The 15,816-nt window shown below is 44.8% G+C and overlaps 1 protein-coding gene across 2 annotated transcripts in view; it reads right to left on the reverse strand.

Moving 5' to 3' along the window:
* Positions 1 to 15,816, reverse strand: part of DNAH1 (dynein axonemal heavy chain 1) — a 144,531-nt gene that overhangs the window by 37,306 nt on the left and 91,409 nt on the right. For both annotated transcript variants that reach the window (XM_056804959.1, XM_001380306.4), the window contains exons 42-51: positions 14,511 to 14,651; positions 14,213 to 14,373; positions 12,772 to 12,929; positions 12,466 to 12,639; positions 11,952 to 11,990; positions 10,074 to 10,252; positions 6,823 to 7,053; positions 5,003 to 5,199; positions 2,702 to 2,837; positions 1,897 to 2,105 (exon numbers count right to left, since the gene is read on the reverse strand). In XM_056804959.1, coding sequence (XP_056660937.1) covers positions 1,897 to 2,105; positions 2,702 to 2,837; positions 5,003 to 5,199; positions 6,823 to 7,053; positions 10,074 to 10,252; positions 11,952 to 11,990; positions 12,466 to 12,639; positions 12,772 to 12,929; positions 14,213 to 14,373; positions 14,511 to 14,651 — 1,625 coding nt within the window. The remainder of the gene's footprint in view (positions 1 to 1,896; positions 2,106 to 2,701; positions 2,838 to 5,002; positions 5,200 to 6,822; positions 7,054 to 10,073; positions 10,253 to 11,951; positions 11,991 to 12,465; positions 12,640 to 12,771; positions 12,930 to 14,212; positions 14,374 to 14,510; positions 14,652 to 15,816) is intronic.

Genomic DNA, 15,816 nt, shown 5'->3' on the forward strand with positions numbered 1-15,816 from the left:
TATTTAGAAGTCAACTCAGAGCTTTCACAGTCAGCCTATGCTCAAGCTCCTACAAACTATAAATAAAATGAATGACATTGTAAGATAGCCTGGGGGTATTCCTTCCTTGGAATAAGATGCCTTCCTGACACCTTTAGTCCTGGGGATTATAGTTCATTTCTAGAGAATGGATGGAGAAGATTTGCAATAAAGCTGTAATAAGAAAATTTTAATGTGTAGACTATTCCATCACTGATCCCTCTCTCTATTGGCTCCTTTCTCTTTTCAAGCTCAGGTTCCTCTGTCTTTAAAAAAATAATCTAAAACTTCCTGTAGCTCTATGAACCACTCTTTGTTCCTCCTCTTTTCTCTTGCCAAATTTCTCAAAAAGAGTTTTACACTTAACTTATCCATTATCTACCCCTTCCTTAACCCTTTGTCTCCAATTCTATCCCCTCCTCTGTCCCTTCCTTCTGAGTGAAACTGCTGTTACGGAGGTCTCCAGAGATCTCTAAATAATGAACCTTTGTGTAGATGACTTCCAACTCTGTATGTATGGCCCTGACTTCTCTCCCAACCCCCAAATCTACATTTCCAACTACCTGCTTGCCATCTTTACCTAGATTCCCCATCTTCTTCTTAAATTCAAGGTGCACAAAACATATTATCTTTCTTACAAAATCAGTTCTTCCTTCTTGACTTTCCCATTTCTGTTAATGGCACTATTCTCTTAGTCACTCAGATTCAACACTTCCAAATTATCCCGAGTGTTGTTCTTTAATTCCTCTCTTCCTTCCCCATGCCCCAATAATAAACTCTGTCACTACTGGTTCTCCTAATTTTCTCACCTCCTTTCCATTCCTATAGCCATCTCTAGAGCTCAGATTTAAGAATCTACTTCTGGCCTGGCCTACCATGATAGTCCCCTAACAAGGCTGCCTAACCTTCTTCACTTCTATTCATAACCTTCTTCATCCTACAAATTTCTTTCTCAAGCATAGCTCTGATACTAACATATACATCCATCATCATCCCTACTCAAAAATCTGGAGTATATCAAAAATGAAAAAATCAAAAATAACTATCTCTTATCAAATTAAATCCAAAATCCTGCGTCTGAGATTTGAAGCCTTCTACTACCCAGCCACCTGAGTTCATACTTCTTCAGTCTACTTTGTACATACGCTTTCTGTTCCAAAGTGAATAACTTATTCTCCAAACATTTCCCACACTTCTACCTTTTTGCTAATACTGTTGCGGGAACCTCTCTACCATCTTTACCAGTCTATAAATCTACCCATGTTTCAAGGCCTAGCTCAGATGCCATTTCCTTCATCAAGCCTTCCCCATCCTACAGACAGAAGAGATTTCTTCCTCCTTTAAATCCTGATTTTGATTCTGTGCCATTCTTTTGATTATCTCATTTTTCCTTTTTTTTAAAAATTGTATGTATACTTGTTTGATCCACTCAATACAAGACCTGGAGCTCCTTGCAGGTCGGAATCATAGCCTATTGATATCTATATGTCCCCAAGCCCTAAGCACAGGATTCTAATATGGAAAGCTTCAATAAATGGTTTTGTGAGAAATGAAGGTTTATTGGCTTCAAACATATTGGAGAAAAGTGATTTTGTACCTAAACTAAGAGTCTACATGTCTGGTGTTGAAATGCTCTCACAGGGATGCAAAAACAAAACAAAGGGGAACAATGAGGGGTCCTGGTGGCTCTAAATTGGTAGTTCTGGGGAAAGGTTTAGATGGTAGGGGAGGGGGCAGGTAATGTAAAAGTAAAATTTGTGGACTGTCCAGGAATGACAATGACTTGCTTCATCCTTCCTGAAGCACCTTTCCTTCTCCTATTTCCATGACTACAAAGAGCTGAGAGATGGTGGGCAAGGGCAGAAGGATAGACCTTACCTCATGCACAGTACCATGTGAATGTTACTGCGTACAATGCCTGTGTAGCCAGCCATCAGATTGGCTTTGGTGGGCTGCAGTCCTAGCTCTTGAATAAGAGGTCGCATACTGGTGAGGATCTGATCTTGCTCATCTGGGGAGTACAGGTTAGGAATGTCCCCAGAGTTCAGAACATTGTTGATATCCTCCAAGAAGGACTCATTTTTAATCTAGGAAGGGGAGAGAAAAAAAGGGAATGTTCTTTAGGTCCCCCCCACTACAGAGGATGCCAACTGAGCAAATGGCTCATGCCTCAGATTTCAGGGTGCTGGGGTATTCTGAAGAAGATGCAAAGAGCTAGCTCCCTTCCTCAAGGGTCTCTTGTCGGAAGCAGGTACTACATTAAAGCACACTTTCGGCTTTCAAGCCAGAGACTTGACCCTTCCTTTTGGGCTTTATTCAGCTTTGGAAAGCTTAGCTGGTACTTCATTCATTCATGAAATAGCATAAGGGTATGGGAAGATCCCTTGCCTGGGAGTCAGGAACTTGGATCATAGTCCTCATTCTGCTACAGAGTAATCAGGAGTCCATGTACAAGACATTTGGTTTCCATCTCTAGAAAATGGCAGACTCAGCGGATGTATTCTCATTTCAATGAATATCATGCCACTGGAGAAGGGCTAGCCTCTGGGGAAGGGGGTAGGGGTGGAGAGCCACAAAATCTGACCCTGAGGCTTGGCTTCTGGTCACTCCTTCTGGGTTTCACTCTCTCCCAGCCTGAAACATCAATGTCTATTCCTTAACCTGTCCTGTCTCATTCTGGCACCTGTGTGTCTGAAAACAGGAAGGTGACAGGGAGTCTGTGCAGACCAGCCTTCAGCAGGATCTTCTTGACATCTTCACGCCACTCAGCCATCCCATAGTTCTTAGATAGTTCAATCTGGAAGCACTCGTACTCAGCCCTGGAAGAAATGTGTCGTGTGAGACAGGTTCCTCAGTGGGCTTTTCCCTGTGGGTTGTCCCTGATCACCCTAGGTTCCACAAATGGGAAGGAAAGAGCGCTGTAGCAGACAGTTATTTCTCAAAACTGATATAACCAAATGCCTCTTTCCTCCATTATTTTACCCTGGTCTCCCCTATGTTCTTGACTGGATGGCATTTTTATCGAGCAGGTTTTAGTGGGCAAAGATTTAAAGCAGGCAATTCATGACCTGCTATCAGGTGTTCCCAGGGGCCTCTCTTTGGTGTGTTGCCTTGTTTTTCTGTGCCCCTTACCCAAAAGAGACATGAAATGGAATTAAGTGAAACTACAGATGTAAACAAGGCAAGGATAACCTTTTAGGAACATGGGGTCACTCATTTATACCTTATTCTTTCATTTTCCTGAATGGCCAGTCATCTGTCATTCCTAACCTCCCCCCCCCCAAATCTCTATCTATCACCTCCTCTCAACCTTAAAGCCACCACCCTACTTTGGGTCTTTCTTATCTCTGGCCTGTCCTACCTATTGTAGCAGACCTTTTTAAAAAAAATGTTTTTATTGGTATTTTGTTTTGTAATAGACCTTTTTTTCATTATTACCTTCTGTCTTAGAATCAATTGTATTGGTTCCAAGGCAGACAAGTGGTAAGGACTGGGCAATGAGGGCTAAATGACTTAGTGCTCAGGGTCACACAGTAGTAGTAGGTTATATTTAAATGCAGGATCTCCCATCTCTAGGCCTGGCTTTCAAGTAACCTCCCCTCCTGTGTAAAAGACTTTTAAATCTTTGCTCTCTCCTCCAAGCCAGCTTTCACATGCCAGAATCATCTTCCAAATAATTCAAAGCTCTGATCATGTCCATTCCCTATCTTAAAACTTTCAACAGTTCCTCATTTACTATCATATAATGTTAAACCATGTCACCACCACCTTTGAAGATGAACGACGTCGACGTCTTGCCGCTGCGCGTGAACGCCGACAACTGCACCTCCCATAACAACTGGCGTCCCATGCCCCATGTGCCACAAACTGTGCGCCTCAGTCTTTGGACTTCAAAGCCACATGAGGGTACATCAATAGATGATAATGCACAAAGACAATAGTCATTCTCGGTCACTGAGAGACCACCACTATCATATAATGTATACAATCCTGCCATATCTCATGTCCCATCTCCACTGTTCCTCTTTGTGTATTCTGTGTCCCTATTCACTCTGTCCCACAAAACTGGAATGGGCTCTCAATCTATTCCATTTCTTCCCAAGCCTAATTCCTTTATCGAAGGGAGGAATTTCAATCGAAGATGGTAAGAGAAGACCTGACTGCTACTGGTAAGGGGGCTAAAAGAACTAGATGTGACTGCTGAGCCACTGTCACTGGCCCTGGAAAGAATATGGAAAAAAGGAAAGCTTCCACAGAAGTTGAGCAGGGCTGCATCATAATTTCTAAAACAGTACTATCTACAAAGCCAATGAACTTGACTTTGATTCTTGACAAAATTGAGAATATCTTGCCAAAGGAGCAACTTGCAATGTCTAGCAAAAGACGCAGTGAGCTCTCAATCTCTAGGTTGCTAGAGTCATAAGATTTGAGCTGGAAAGGTAGTCTAGACGTCAATTGGCAGGGCCAGCCATTGGCTGCTGTGGCTCCTTATAGCTGGATGCAGCTACTACTACCACTACCACTACCTCAGGGACCAAAGGTCAAGTGTCCTCTTTCTCTCCCCTTGAGTAGTGATGGTGGTGATGACAGTGATAAGGGTTGGGTGAATGAGGGCAAGCATTAATAAGGACCCCACGCTCTGTCGATGAGCTGATTATTCCATTTCTTTTCCTTTTTTTTCATGGGCTTAGAGACAAGAAGAAAGGAATAGAAGCTGTAGCTATAGAACTAAAGCTAGTACTAATAACAGTGATTCAAAGGTTACAAAGTCCTTTAGTTCAAACTGTATTATCCTCATTTTGCCATTAAGGGAACTTGGGCTTCTCGAGGGAGAGCGATTTGCCCATGGTCACACAACTAGAAAATGACATAGCCGAGATTTAGACCTCCGGCTTCTGACTGCCCCCATCCAGGGCCAAGGAAGAACAAGGGGCCACCCCCTCCCCGAAGCCTGCAGCCCTACCCCCCACTCATGGCCCCGTACATGTGAGAGGCAAGTCGAGTGAGGGAGTTTCGGCCACTGCCCCCCACACCCAGGAGGAGGGCATTCCCTAGTGACTGGCGCAGAATGCGGCTGATGCGGCAGATGTGACTCATGGCATCCATGAAGAGCACCAGCTTCATCTTGGCCGTGTTGACCTGGTTATAGTCTTCCATGTACTCCTCGATGACAATCTGCATCTAGGGCGAGAGAGGAGAGGAGTTGCACGTGTGACGGTCAGCACTTCAGAATTGGAGTGAAGAGAGCAGGGGTCCTGGAACCAGCCAGTCATAACCATGCAGAAGATGTCTTGACCCTGGTCTTACATGAGGTCCAAGGCAGACTTGTCAAAGGTCACAATGCTTGATTCAGGCAAAGTTGGAACTAGAACCCAGATTTCTTGATCTATCACTTACAAAACAGCATCGAGTCAGGGATTGAAAGTTGGGTAAGTGGGAGTAGTTTGGATGTTCTATGGAATAATGCTAAATTTGTCTTAATGCAAAATGAAAAAATAAGCAAATGAGCAAACAAAGAAAATCCCAACGTTGTTTTGGGGATTGTCATTACAGTCAAGAACAAAAACATTCTGGCTAGAGATAGGGGAATGGGGGGGAAATGCTTTAGGCTCTGCTCCTTACCATCTGTAGGACCTTGGGTACGTCCCTTTCTTGTCTCCATGTTTGGAGTTTCCCCTCTTTCAAATGAGGGAGCTGGGCCACCTTATCTCTAAGCGCCAACTCCAGCTCCAGCTCCAGAGTCAGGAATGCCCCGACACAAGAGACAAAACAAACCAAGCATTCTAAGCACCTTGGTCATGGTGGTGAGAAAGAAGGAGAGCAAAGATGGAGAACATCCAGAATTAGAATTAAGGTATCTAGGGTAGGAAGGATTTACTCTGTCTTATAAAAAGGCCTTTCTAAGTTTGATCACATTAATTATCATAGAGAACCTTCTGGTGTGAGATGCTATTCTTTCTCTAATAGATTTTTGTTTTTAATTATCCATGTATCAAGGAGATTAAGGGAAGCAGAAAGCCAAGAGGCCAGAAAGATCTGAGGCCAGAGATCAAAGGTCCTTTATCCCTACACCTTGAGCTCATCAGAAAGCACAGACGTGAGAGGGCTCTCTGACTCAGCAGAGCCCTGACCGCTTTTTCACCCAGGGCTTCACCTGGGCACTTCTTAAGAGACTGGTTCCTAAAACAGGAGCTCAGAGTCCCTTCCCATTTCTTACATGCCCTGGAGTAACCAAAATATTTGGAAACCAACACAGATTAAACTAGGAGCCAAGAAAAGCTACCCTTCACTACCTTCTCCTCCACCATGGGCAGCAAGTACCCACATCTGCTTTGGACCCCCAGGAGGCTATAGAGGATAAAAGGCAAAATATTCAAAGAGGAAGACAACAATTTGACTCACTAGCTGTCTCTGAACCTTTCTGCCTCTGTGGGACTCAGTTGCCCCCTCTAACAGATGGGGATAACATCATGAAGCCACTCTAGGCATTATAAAATCACATGCTAGAAGGGATTGTTGAGGTCATCTAGTCAAACCCACATCTGACCACATATCTCCTCTATAATATCTCTAACAAGGGATTCTATGGTTGAGAGAGAAGGGCTTCCTCTTAAAGACACAAATGGAAGTGGGAAGCCCAGTATTGGTGGGATGTGGAACAAGAGAAGAACTGGTCAGACCCTAGGAAGGAAAACCAAGTCTTCCCCACTACCATTTCTGTTCAGTTCAACCAGCATTCAGGATGAGCCTCCAGTTGAATAAAGCCCAGGGCTGACAAGATCCACCCCTGGACCCTCCACCTACCTTCTCCTGGTCAACGATCAGCTCATAAATCCGAGAGTCAGTACCCGGCATCATGAAGTCTCCATATAAGATGGGCTGGTAGGGACAGACCTCGGAGAAGGAGGTATTCCACAGCAACATCTTGCTTTCCATGAGTTTGTCAAACCAGATCCGATCCTCATCATTGACAAGACGGTCCCGGAACACCCGACAGCTCTCATGGTACCACAATCTCAGCAGCTGGACCTTATTCTGAGTAAGCAAATAGCAGAGAGCTCAAAGCTTGTGGGCACCCCCTCCCACTCCCACTATCTGGCCTCGACCCTGTTCCACAAGGGGAGGTCAGCAGGCAGCCCAGTCTGGAACCAAAGACAAAATGAAGGCCATAGCAAGATAACACTAGCGCCCATTTCTCTGGGTTATAGGGTGTTCCCCTCAAAATAACCCAAAAGGAGAGAATGGCTAAAGTAATATCATTCCCTAAGAAACAGGTTCAATGGAGATAAAGATACTTGCTCAGGGCCACACAGAAATATTTGAACCCAAGTCTCAAGGCTTCAAGTTTAGCCCATTCCCCACTCTTCCTGAGGTGCTCTAGTCTTTGGGTTTGTGGCCACCATCTGGCTTCTCTGCCTCTTCTGCCATAGCTCCAGACAGGCTCCTAATTTCACTGTCCTCTCCCCCAGCCTCCTCTGCTGATGATGTACACCAAATGCCTTCCCATCTCCTTCTCCAGAAAGCCCCCTTCCATTTAAGACCCCAACCCTAAATTCTTCCTCTCCTCACCTACAACACTTAATCACTAAAGCATCCATGAGGCACTTTTGGTGAATTCCCATAAGTGTCTCTGCCTTCTTCCCTCAATGATACCATGAGGGCCTTGTGGACCAGGAGCGTGTCTCCATATGATCCTCCTCAGCCGAGCCTGGAATGGGGCTGAGCACACACAGTAGGTGCTCAGGAAATGTTCTTCAATGGACTAACCGATAAATCAGAATGCTCTCAAGTACAGTCAGTATAGGGCCAGATGAAGCTGAATAAGTTGGAAAAATTGGATTTTAACTTTCAGTTTGGTTCAATTCAATTTGTCAAAAATTCCCAGAGCCCAGTGTGCTCAGTCTGATGTCAGCCGCCCATGAGAAATAGAGATTTTCTGACCTGTCCCTGTCCTTATGGAACTCAGGTCAAAACAGAGTGTGGAAGACAATGCCAGCAGGAGGGACCCCAGCATAAGAAGGGCTGGGATAGAGTGTAAGGGGAGCTCCAAGGCACACAGGTCTTTCAGATTATGAGAATGTCTGTCACACAAGTCTCTCTAGGTGGAGGTGACCTAGGTGAATTTTCAAAATCTCTCCTAGCAGAGAATAAGCTCTGGCAGGTCAGGCTCCATGTTGGCCATGGACTCCAGGAGCCCTCAAAAAGGAACAAGCTGGGGGCAGCTTGCCCAAAGTATAGGGAGAGTTCAGGTACTTGGAACCAGAGAATCTATCTAACTAACTAATGTAACTCAGAGGATGGAGAAATGGGGAGGTTGCAGAGAGAGGGAAGGATGCTCTCCAAATGCTCTGGCCTTCTCTTGCCCTTTCTTCTCTGAGGATTAAATAAGATGCCCAGAGATCACAGGAAGGATGTCAAAGACACTTGATGTTGCCCAAAGAAGGAATTAGAGGGTCACTAAGGCCAGTAGGCTCTGGGCCTCTAGAGAAATGCTCTGTGCCTTCTCTGGCTGAATAATAATTTTCCTGCCACGGATCAGTTTCCAAGCCAACCATGTCCTGGAAGATTGAAGGAAGAGAAGGCCTGAACCAGGAGGGCTGTGCTGGTTGGACTCGCTATCCCCTCTCAAGTAAACCCTTGAAGCTCCACAGCCTCGACAAATTCAAACATAGTCTTCCTTCTTGGGCCTTGTTACAAATGATCTTTTCTGCCTTCCTTTTCCCTATGACTACATCAGCTGGAATGACATCCGGGAGTCTGGGTGCTAAGGTTTTCTGTTTTACCTATTTTCTCCCTAGCCCCATGCCTGGCACACAGTGCCCACTAAATAAATTCTTCAGATTGACTGATTCCAATACTTCAGAAGATCTGGGATCTTGCCCAAGTGGTCATGAGGTTACTCTCCCCACTAAGATGGATGACAACACCCAAATCAGGGGTCCTTCACCTTCATCAGGGCCCTTTGAGCCATCACTCGGGTGAAGTCTGTGGACCACAAAGGATTAGAAAGGATACAATTCTGTTAAAATAAGTTATTTACAGGTTTTTGAATACCAAGTCCTAGATACCAGGGGAAGCCCTATTAGACTTTCTGCACTTAGGCAGGCTTGTCCCTTATTTTTTTTTAAACCCTTACCTTCCATCTTGGAGTCAATACTGTGTATTGGTTCCAAGGCAGAAGAGTGGTAAGGGCTAGACAATGGGGGTCAAGTGACTTGCCCAGGGTCACATGTCTAGGAAGTGTCTGAGCCCAGATTTGAACCCAGGACCTGGGTTCTCTGGGCCTGACTCTCAATCCACTGAGCTACCTAGCTGCCCCCCCCCTTATTTTTTTAAAAACCCTTACCTTCCATCTTAGAATCTATACTACATATTGGTTCTAAGGCAGAAGAGGGGAAAGGGCTAGGCCACAGGGATTAAGTGACTTGCCCATGGTCCTGCAGCTAGGAAGTGTCTAAGACAAGATATGAATCCAGGAACTCTTATCACCAGGCCTGGCTCTCTCTATCTATTGAACCACCTAGCTTCCCCCAGCTTGACCCTTCTTGAGGGCACACAGAATCCATTGCCAAAATGGAACTTGATCTGCCAGATCTTATATTCTGCTAAAAGAGTCTGAAAATTCAGGGTCACCTCTGCCTAAAAAGACTCGTGAGCCAGGAAACAATATTTTTTCATCATTGTCCCGGACCCATGAAGTGTCCGAGCAGATAATGTGAACAAGAATCTAGTGTCACCTCCCGACTCTGGAAATGAAGAAGCTGAGACAGAGAGGACAGGAGACTTACTCATGAACCCAGCACATCAGGGCAGAGCAGAGACTCCAACCCATGGGGAGTAAGCTCTCTGCCATGCCACAACTGCAAGACCTCCAAGGGAACTGAACTTATTCAATCTAACTCATTAAAGGGCAATCATTTACTTCAAAGATTTAACCATCTTCTGATTCTTTTCTGTATTTTTTTCTTTTTTCCTGCTAGAATTTCTGCAATCAGGTTTTTAGAGGAAGGAGATGTTTCAGCATAGGGGGGCTGAGCTCCTACAGAGGGCCTCACCTGAATTTTGGAGGGCTCAGCCATGAGCATGCCCTGGAAGACTTTGGAGAGGTCCCTCAAGTTAAAAGTGTAATGGCACTTGGCTGGAGTGGGCAGGAGCTGAGAGGTGATGGTGGCATATACCTGGATGGTGGCTGAAACGAGGGGCTTATTCAAGTCTGCCACGTCAGGGGCCCCCGCTATTAGGGAGAGAAGAGCACAAAATAGTCAAGGTAGACCTGGGGAGTCTGCAGTGAACAAAAGACTGACAAGGGCTTTTTTATTATCTGAACAGAGGTAGCCCTAGTTATTTTTCACTAGAAATGCTTTTTTTACCTAACATTCAAAGCCCTCCCAAATCTAACACCTCTCTTATTCTTCTAGTCCTTTCTTTCCTTCATTTACTCTCCACACCATACAGAATTTCTTTCCCTGGTGTCTTAATTTGCACAGTTCGCAACATGGGAACACCAGATTGATCTTCTCCTTGTGAAACTTCTTTTTGACTTCTGAGATACTGCCTGACCCCTTCTCCTTTACTGGATCACCATCTACCACCTGCCCATCAAGTGCAGGTATCCAAACCTCCAAGTTTCTGTCCTGGACCTTCTCTTCACTCCTTGCTCTCTATGATCTCATCAGCTCCTATGAGTTCCATGATCATTTCTACAAAAATGATGCCCAAATCCATCTATCTAGCCCTCATCTCTCTCCAGCGATGCAATCCCATAATTCCAGCTGCCTGATATGTCTTTCTACTTGCATGTCCCACTTAGCATGTTCAAAATGGAACTCGTTATCTCATCCCCCCAACTTAGCCTTGTATAAAATGTCCTTTCTATTGAGCCCATTGTCCCTTTCCAAGTCACCCTCATTCCTCCCCAGGCTTTCCCTCTGGCCTTCCTTGGCACCTACTATGGGCTCAGTAAATGTTAGTTGACTGACTCCAGCCTCCCATATTCACAACCTTGAAGTCATTCTTTACTCCTCCCTTTCTCTCAACCACTACATATACCCAGATGCCAAATCCCATGAATACTTCCCATATTCTTTCTCAAAAAAAGACTGACCAGGATTCTTTCCCTGTCCAAATAAGGGCCTCAAGGGTTCTGAAGTTGTGCTCCCTGCCCAGCCACTAGTGGTTTCCATAATAGCATGCCTCACCTCCAGGAGATCTAAGTCAGGCTATGCCCTGGCTGCCAGGAGATCTGAACCTTGAAACAGTCCCTACCTCCCAGGGAGAATATAATGAATGTAATGGACATAGGATTTTATGACTTTTAGAATACGCACCACAAGTATGGCTGGAGAACAGGACCCTCCCTAGCCTAGCTTGTGACTGGCCAGATCCACTTTCTCAGATCTTTCTCACCATCTCTTTGCTGGCCCACCCTCCAGACCAGACTCAAGAAAGCCCTTATCTCCCCATTTACTCTATTAAATTTCAGCAATTTTAGATTGCCCTGGGACTGAGTTGTCCTGATTGGTGAAAGCAAACTCACCTTATATCGTGCATCTGGTCAACCCTAGATCATCCTCTACCTTGCTCCACCCACTACCAACATCCTGCTACCCAATCTAACAGCATACCTTCTTCCCCTCCACTCGCCAGGAACAGCACATCACACACACACACACACACACACACACACACACACACACACACACACACACACACACATCTTCCACAAGGATGGACTGACCCAGGGTTACCCCCATCATCCCTTGTGATCAAAACTCCCTTCTCTGGTGGCCACAGCTATGCCCTACTTGAGGGCAAGGGTCACTTTCCTATTTGTAACCCCAGGGGCCAACACAGAGCTCAATAAATGTTTTTAGAGGTTGTTGTTTTTTTTTTTATTCCTTACAGGGTCTTCTATTATTCAGGCCTTCACTTACGCACAGGATCTCTGTAACTCTTTTCTCCAAGGAATCCAGCTATAAAATAAAGGAAAGAAACCTTTCAATCATGTTTCTCATGGTTGATGGCTCTTTCAATTAGTATAGAACACGGTCATTGGGTTAAGGCAGAGAGAATACCTAGATTTCAACTGTCACTGGCTTTGGAATGTTTGATCATGACATGTTATAAGATAAAGAAAAGGAGTGAAGCCTTCATTGGCCACTTAAAGCCTATTGAGAGGTTTGGGACCACTATTTATAAAGAGGGCATCTGCTGATGCATATCCTTTATTTCTTTTGATCTTGTTTTATCCTGGAAAGTTAAGAAGTCTCGACCTGCTTTTTATTCTTACTTCCAAATGCTCTGCCTCCTTCATATGTAAAATTTGACATTTGAGGGAAGCTTTGAGCTAGGTTCCCTCATTTTGTCTCACCCGGCCTTCCTACTCTCCCCAGGACATGGGTGGGAAGGGAAATTTTGGTCTTTGAGGCCTCTGTCCTAAATACTCACCCATCCAGCTCCCTAGAATGGTAGAGAAGATGCGTTTCTTGCTCTGGTCATCCATTTCAATGAATGAGAGGTAATTGAAATGGCGGGTAAAACGGGGAGTAATGGCATTCCGGCCTCCACCTGGTGGTCCCATGGCACATACAAAGTTAATGTCCACCAGGTTCTTGAAACTACCTACAGAATATCACAACGAGTCAGAGGACAAAGCAAAAAGCCACTGTGGAATTCATTAAGGGTTGGGTCTCAGGATTTAAGTCTGGGTTTTCCAAACAATCTCATATGCTTCAGAAAAGAGTAGCCATGTACCAATCATCTTTCTGTCATACCAGCCCCCGTGGTCCATCCACTGGCGCAAGAGCTCAATGGGAGGCTGGGCTCCATAGGTCTCCAGGGCAGGCATATTCAGGTCATCAATGAAAAATATGAAGTACCGGCCCAAAGGGGGTCCAAACACCCCCTTTCGCCTATAGAAAAGAAGAGCTTCTGTGAGCAAGTACAAAATCACAAAAGAGGCAGAGAGCACCTGGAATCAATTTAACGAGTATCCAGCTAGTCTTGACTTTGTGCTTCCACATAGCCACTCATAAGATGCCATCTGTTCAGTAGTACCTTTTATTTCTTTTTGTTTTGCTTTTTTAGTCTAGACCGGTGGTTTTATCAGTGTGGAGAATTGCCACTAAGAAATCTCCCTTTGTCAAAGCAGATCAACAAATGCTCTGTAGCATAGAATCTCAGACTACTGAGAGGTAGTCATTTGCCCTGAGATACCTGGCGTGTGTGTCAGAGCCAAAGGCCATCCCTCTGTCCACTGGGCCACACTGCCTCTCACTCTTCCTTGGCACTTACTTACTCTCTCACCAATACCACCTGGGATTGAATCATGCTGTGCCTTGCTAATAGGGACCTTGAAGATCAAGTCTAACCATCTCATTTGATGGATGAAGACACTGAGATGCTGAGAGTGCTGGAACCTCCTCAGGATCAGAGGAGGAGACAATAGCAAGGCTGGGGCTAGAACCCAAGTCCTCTGATTCTAAATCTCCTTCTCTTCTCCATTATACTGAATTGTGTCCTATCTCCTCCATTCCCCAACATTATAAATTCTTCTGAATGCTTTTATGAGACAGTGTGGTCCAATGGACAGAGCCCTGGATCTTTTGAATTCCTGGCCAGGTTCTTCCAAGTTCATAGGCAAGATAGTCAGAGCCTCAGTTTCCTTCCACCTATATAAAATGGAAATTCTCATACCCGTTTTACTCAGCACACAGGGGAGCCTGAGCTGAGCTGTGAGGATCAGATGAATTAATGTACAAAATGTACTTTTTTAAAGCATCAGTTATTATGAGTGCATCCCTATATCACCCATAGCACTTAGCATTGGGTCTGGTACCCAGCATGTGCTCCATAAATAGTTATTGAATAAATGAATGAATGGATACCACAATTAAGTAAAATCTAAATAGTAACCAAAGCTGTCCCTCAGGAAACTCAACTCTAGCTCACTGAGGAGAAAGATTTGTGGCACAGCTTTGAGATCTCCCCTGCCCACAGTCCCAGGGCCTGATGCTCTAGGTGTAATGGGAGAGTGAACTTAGGGAAACTCATGCTATTTCCTATCATTTTATAAGAATGTTTCTTGGCACTCTACTATCAGATATAGTAGCAACTGGATTTTTTGAAGCTGTGTGCAAAGAAATTTTAATGGTTATAGGAGGGACAAAGAGGTTGGAGCAAAAAGGAATTTTGCCTTTTATCCAGCTTGCTGTCAATGAGGTCCTGGGTCTGATTGGCTGAGGTCCGGGCTGAAAATGTCAGAAAGTGAGTGATGTATTCCAAAGGCAAGTTCTTGAGGAGTTTGTCAAAAATGGTGATTGTCTTCCCTGTGCCCGTAGGCCCAATGCACAGAACCTGGGGGGAGAGCAATAAAGATATCAGGCAGGCACAGGACTTCAAAGCCAATCCTCTGGGAGAGAGAAGGTGAAGCTTGAAAATGATGGTTCCTACCACTATTTCCAGGTAAGGAGAGGAACGGTTTGGGGACTTACAGGCTTCTTGTTAGTGAGCAGTATCCCAAGGAGGAAAGACATCTGGACGGTGTCCATTGTAGGCACAATGATATTGGAATAGCTGGTATCAGGAACCATGGTAAAGGGTGCTGATATATCCATCCACTTCACCCAGCTCACCTAAGAAGACATGGGCTGATTCAAAAAGTAGAACTGGACAGCCACATCCCTTGAGCAACACAGCAACTTTAATGGGGACCCCGGACTTTGGATCCTGGAATGATGATTTCTCCTCTCCTGAGGACCAAATTTGGATGTTCCCCAAGCACTAGACCCCTGGGTGGTAATAAGAAAGGTAGCTGACTGACTGGCTAATGGGTCTGAGATGGAAAGGAGGCGTTTGGGAGCTCTGGGGGTGGCCGAATGGCCATGAACCCATCTGAGGCCTGAGAAAGGGCTAAAGATCTGATTTCAGATTTCCTTCCAAGACAACAGGTCTGTGGGTCTTAGTTCTATGGAGGGAACTCTGGATCTGGAGGCAAACCATTTCCCTGTGTTTTCCTCAGGGAGTAGCACTCATTGCCTCATTTCAACTGGGAATGCTATGAGGTAATCCACAGCAATAGATAATCCAAAGGTCTTTTCCATTTAGCTTTGGACTATATTATGACTTTTCAGTAAATCCCTCTGTTGAGTAAGTCTGGGAGAACAAGGACAAGAATTTTATAAGACGAGGAGACAAGCCTGAGGTATGCTATGCTCCTGTGGATGCAATACTTCCATCACAAGATCCAGAACATTTGGCATATGACAGAATCCAAAAATCATAGGTCAGGCCCTTCTAGGACATTCTTGGTTGAAATAGCCAATTTGACTGTTGCACATACTTGTTTATGATGACATTTTTCCTGATTTTGAGCTGAAATTTGCCTCCTTGACACTTCTATCTAATTCTGTCCTCTGGGTCCTAGCAGAACACTCAAACCTGCTTCCACATTATGTTCCTTGTATACCTAAAACCAGAGGCTTCTCTTTTCCTGGCTCAACCTCTCCAGCGGGCAAGCCCTCTTAGTGATGTTAGGCTAGGTTTGCTAGTTAAATAGGTTAAATAGCTCCTTAAGCAAATCTAAAGTATTTGAGAGTGCTGAGTGATAGAAAAAAGTCAGGCCTAAGAAACCATGCAGTAGAAAACTGAAAGTAGTCTTGGTCTACTAGTTACCCCAAATCCTGAGTCCTAATTAAAGAGGACTTTTCTCTGAGCCTCCATAGGAGCTAAAACTGCCTAGCCACTGAACTGAATAGGACAGTCTGTCATATCTAAGAAACACCCACATTAATTAAGAAG

This window comes from Monodelphis domestica, chromosome 7, assembly GCF_027887165.1.
Source record: "Monodelphis domestica isolate mMonDom1 chromosome 7, mMonDom1.pri, whole genome shotgun sequence".
NCBI lineage: Eukaryota > Metazoa > Chordata > Mammalia > Didelphimorphia > Didelphidae > Monodelphis > Monodelphis domestica.